The following is a 5,154-nucleotide window of genomic DNA, read 5'->3' as shown; positions in this document are numbered from 1 at the left end:
AAGTCATGATTGAGATTAGTGATGGATTTCCATCCGGATCTAGATCGAAGAGAAAACGAGGTTGTTCAGAGACAGGTAGAGAGGAATTGGGGTTTGAGCGACGATGAAAGGATAAAGAGTTAGGGGTGGGTTCAAAAAAACAAAAACCGAAAAAAACCGAAAACCGAACCGAATTGAGACTGAAAAAACCGAACCGAATTGAAAAAATCGAACTAAACCGAATTCTTTTGGTTCGGTTCGGTTTTAGTGATTTAGAAACCGAACTGAACCGAATTAATTAAATTAATTTTTTTTATTTAATTATTTGTTTTGGGTATTATTTTCTAAACCCAATTTGTAAGTTAAAATGTGTTAAACCCAATGTGTTGCCAAACTTTAAGCTCAAAATATTAAAAAAGACCTATAAAAACTCTTAACCCTAACCTATTATTTCTCCCCCATATAAGGTTCCGGAACCAAATATCCTCCTGAAGTACCTACATCCGTCTCCATAGCACTGTCTACTTCTGCCCCAGCTTTCTTTTCTAAATCTACTCTCATATAACATGTAACATAATCCATAAACATTTATTTCGGGTAGATTACTTGGGTAATTTGTGATGGAAAAGAATCCAACACACACTAAATAAATCCACCCACGCATTACTTTTACTAATCAAGTTGTCAACATGCAGTTACAAGCAAACATCCCTGATCTTTGAACAACATCATACAATTTAACTTTTCTAAGTCATTTGTACGATTTTTGTGTTGTGAGGTTGTTAGTTTGGACTTTGAAAGACTTGATTGATGATTTTAGTTCAACTTTAAATGTTTATTTTCATTGTCTTTGATTCTGGTTATAATGTTTATGTTATGAATGTGTTGGATATGTTAAAATTTAAAATTTCAATGTTTTTCATTTAAAAAAAAAAAACCGAAACCGAACCGGAAAAAACCGAACCGAAAAAAAATGAACCGAACCGAAATTTCGGTTTGGTTTCGGTTTTGGCAAAAAACCAAACCGATTTGAACCGAACCCACCCCTATAAAGAGTAGCTGGAGTGGTTGTGATGGGTGGATGTCGGGGTTTGGATTAGGTGGCAGTGGCAAAGCCCGAGGCAAAGCCCGAATTTCGGGTAAAGAGGGGCCTCTCACAATTATTTAAAAAAAAATTAAATCGATAGTAGTTACAAAACTGTTACCCAAAACATCATAGCATATATATGAAAAGTAACCAAAATTCAAAATAACATAGCATTGATAATATTACATATTCCCAATAATTAAAATAATTATCCTTGACAAGATATATCTGATCCATCTTTTTACACGTATCATTTCACTTTTCAACTTGCTTGATTTAATTGTGCCATTTGCACCAAAAGGCCTAAAGAATGACACCAAATTTTCAAGTAAAAAAAATGGTATGTGTCATATTTTTCTTTTTCTATTCCTTCACTTTTATACATACTTTCATTTGAATGCCATCATTTTCACAAGCCCTTATACACATTTGATTAAAACTTCATCATTCTTTACATATCTGTATATATTATACTCACACATTTTGTAATCCCGCAGAACGCGCAGACACTATTCCTAGTATATACTATGCAACCATGGCTAACCGGTTGTTTGTCCAATGAGAGGTTTAAGTTGGACATATATAAGTATAAATGCAGGTACTCTGATTGAAGATATACTTTAGACATATGTCCAACTTAACTTATCAATGGTCAAGCAAGGAATAAGGCATGTATTCAGATTAGGTAAAAATAAGACAGTTTGTATATATATCGGTAGTAGCCAATTTCCCTGAAGAGAAATGAGTATACAATACAAAAATGAGAAGATGACTTCCAAGGTTCAACGAATTGTTAAACAACTCCGATTGGACGCACATCCATCTCAATGGTTGAACTATGATTTTTCAGGTACGTAATTAATAACTTGATCAACATAACATAATCTCATTGAGAAAACGCGTAAGACTAAGAAAAAGCTTTCTAATCGGATGGTAAACGGGTTATTCTAAATGCTTATGTTCAAAAGGAGCAAAAGCGTTCTTTGAAGATCGTCGGTAGCTAGGCTGGAAATGTATTTAATCAAATATTTGCAAGTTAGTGATAAATTGAGATGACAGAACTTGACAATAACAGATATAATTTAAAATAAAATTCAGAAGGATTCTGGTTAATTAACTGTCAATCAAATTATTTCTGGCAGTTAATCATTGTCTTGATGCTCATCAAACTTTAAGATTTGTTGGACTTTTTTTTAACCCTTTTTTTAGTTTAGCAAAGAGAACTATCTTTATCAACTCATCAATTCTCGTTCGGTTATTGGACTTTCAATGTAACACAAAGACAACAAGTTATTATCACTTAGTACGATGATCTAATGATATTCATATTCACTTGTAAGTAAAATGTTTTAGGTTCGATTCTCACAAAAATTAAATTTGAACCACATTATTGCCCATTATAAGGCTAAGCATACCCCCTATCTTTTAGCGTAGATTATATCATTTGTTGTGTCTCTCTCCCTTAATATAGATAACATACAAAGTGTTCTTGAGCAGCAGCTTATTATGAAGGGATCAAAGGACAAGGGGGGGCTTTATTGCGCAATAGCATGCTTAGCACCATCCAAAGTGTTCTTGAGCAACATTGCCACCGTCATTGGTCCGACGCCACCAGGAACAGGAGTTACCCATCCGGCTACCTTACATGCTTCCTGGAAATCTACATCTCCAACCAATCTATAGCCCGACTTTCTACTCGGATCGTCTATAGCATTTGTGCCGACATCAATGACAGCAGCACCGGGTTTTATCCAACTACCCTTGATCTGAAATTCAGTCAAGAAATAGATTAACAAAATTGATGGTAAATAGATTTCATCGAGTTAAAACATAAACAATAATCGCCACGGGAGCTAACGAAGACAAGGAAAGTGCAGAACCGACACAATGCTAGCTGCAGCAGCAGAAGTCGGTTATTCTAATGAAAGCTTATAAATTTCTAATGCATTGTCTTACAACTCCAAATTGAACGATGGAATATCCTTTTTCCTTCACTTGGGATGAATGGAACCAAACAACTAGTCCTATTCTTCTCACCAGAACAAAACTAAGTACTAATTTTTCATCGAAAGCCAAGCAATATAAAATAAGATAACACCGGCATGTCATAAGACAATGTTACGGCATACCAAGGAACTATAATCTATGAATTGCCTACCATCATTGCCTGTCCTGCTGCAGCAATAACAATGTCCGCTTCACAGATGAAACTCTCTGGATCAGGTGTGCGGGAATGGACTACGGTAACAGTAGCATCTGCTTTCAAAAGAAGCAATGAAACTGGTAGTCCAACAATGTTACTTCTGCCAACAACCACTGCTTTCTTCCCCCTTATGCTTATCCCACTCCGCGACAGAAGTTCAAGACATCCCTGCAGAAAAAAACCATTACAAAACAAAACTACAACCTGTACATGCATGGCTTTCACGATTTTATGTGAATATTGCTTGGACAATAAAGGTTCCGCGTTTGACAGTATACTTGAACATACCAAACGTACATGTGTGTGCGTCAGCATCTATCTATGTTTGAATACAAACTCGAGTCTTGCCTTGGGAGTGCAAGGAAGGAACAGAGGTTCTCTGCCTTTCATTGCAAGTTTGCCGATGTTGAGAGGATGAAAGCCATCAACATCCTTCTCGATGCTGATTTCACTCAACACTTTCTCCTCATTAATATGGTTTGGCAATGGGAGCTGAACTAGTATACCTATCAACAAAATCAAACCTACTTTCAAAACCCATTAAACCTAAATCAAAGATTTTCCAAATAATTTGTCAACTATAACAACAACAACAACCAAGCCTTATCCCGCTAAGTAGGGTCGGCTGTATGAATCCTACAACGCCATTTCGCTCGGTTTTGTGTCAGGTCTTCCATCAGAATCATTTGTCAACTCAAAAGTAAAAACTGGGCAATTATCATTCATTCAACTAACCATGTACATCAGAAGTAGCATTCAATTCGTGAACTTTGGCAATGAGGTCGTCTTGGGACACATTCTCCGGGAGGTCAATGTCCACAGATTTGATCCCAACTTCAGCGCACGCCTTTCGCTTCATGCTCACATAGCTTTGGGAGTCCTTCCGGGTCCCAACTATCACCACTGCCAGTCCCGGAACCTAAACAATCACACAATCGCATCGTCAAGATTCATGCACCAAACAATGTCAAAAATCCAGCCAGAGCAAAAGCAAACCTTGCCGTATTTCTGGGACAGATGACGAACTTCCTCCGCAATCTCATTTCGGATGGTCTGAGCTATAGCTTTCCCATCGATTATCGCAGCCTTGTGATCAGATTGTGATGCCATTGATCAATCACTCGCTCGGTCTTGAGGAGATTAAGGATGGGTCGGGCTGACTCGGACCTCGAACCGCAAAGGGTTACTGTGATCCAGTAAAACAAACCTGGAAACCCCTAATCGGGGAGACAGAGGGCGTCGGGTGGAGAATCGAGAGAGCTAGGAAAAATCCCAGATGCAATCCCTGGAAATCGCGAAGAGGAAATAGTGGCAGGACGATAGAGTGATAAGGAAAGGATTCTAGCCAGATATTTTTCCAAAGGAACTAATCAAACTTTGAGTTTGAACGATAGAGACAAAATAAATGGTAAAGTGAATAGTATAAGAATTGATTTTTTAGTGTAAAAATGTGGTTTTTCGTTAAAGTGAACAGTACCGGATGTTTTTCGTTAAAGTTCATTTTTCCAAGGTATCCCATCATCTCGCCGTTTATTGTATATCATGCGGTCAATTTTCGTTCAGTATTACTCATATTTAATTTTAAATTTTGAAATGATTTTTAACTATACGATGTACGATGAACGGAAGAGATCACGGATATCCAGGAAAAAATCCGAGGAGGATCCTTTTCCAAAGAGATAAGAGTGTACAGTTGTATTTTGAGGGATTTTAAATGTATTTATAAATCTTTGCTTAAAGTCCATCAAAATCTATAAAATTATAAACTTACTAAAATTTAGGAAAATTAATAAAAAAAACTTGAAAATTTTGAATTTTAACGATAAGGACAAAATAAAAGGTAAAGTGAATAGTACAATGATTGAATTTTTAATGTAAAAATGTG

The 5,154-nt window shown here is 36.5% G+C and overlaps 1 protein-coding gene across 1 annotated transcript; it reads right to left on the bottom strand.

The window, feature by feature from the left end:
• Window positions 1–2,375: 2,375 nt before the first annotated feature.
• LOC103432562 (bifunctional protein FolD 2) lies at window positions 2,376–4,667 on the bottom strand. The gene is made up of 5 exons (XM_008370756.4): window positions 4,266–4,667; window positions 4,005–4,188; window positions 3,618–3,775; window positions 3,225–3,437; window positions 2,376–2,832 (listed from the first exon to the last, which is right to left on the bottom strand). The coding sequence occupies exons 1-5, from the start codon at window positions 4,377–4,379 to the stop codon at window positions 2,602–2,604; spliced, it is 900 nt and encodes a 299-aa protein (XP_008368978.1). The 5' UTR covers window positions 4,380–4,667; the 3' UTR covers window positions 2,376–2,601.
• Window positions 4,668–5,154: the final 487 nt, after the last annotated feature.

This window comes from Malus domestica, chromosome 03 (genome assembly GCF_042453785.1).
Source record: "Malus domestica chromosome 03, GDT2T_hap1".
Taxonomy (NCBI): domain Eukaryota; kingdom Viridiplantae; phylum Streptophyta; class Magnoliopsida; order Rosales; family Rosaceae; genus Malus; species Malus domestica.
The sequence above is the reverse complement of the archived record's forward strand: the minus strand, read 5'-3'. Positions and strand labels throughout refer to the sequence as shown.

Coding starts and splice junctions, on each gene's coding strand:
- LOC103432562 (XM_008370756.4), bottom strand. CDS start 4,379: ATGGCATCACAATCTGATCACAAGGCTGCGATAATCGATGGGAAAGCT. Junction 4,189..4,265: donor TGTCCCAGAAATACGGCAAG/GTTTGCTTTTGC, acceptor GTGATTGTTTAG/GTTCCGGGACTGGCAGTGGT. Junction 3,776..4,004: donor TGCTACTTCTGATGTACATG/GTTAGTTGAATG, acceptor TTTTGTTGATAG/GTATACTAGTTCAGCTCCCA.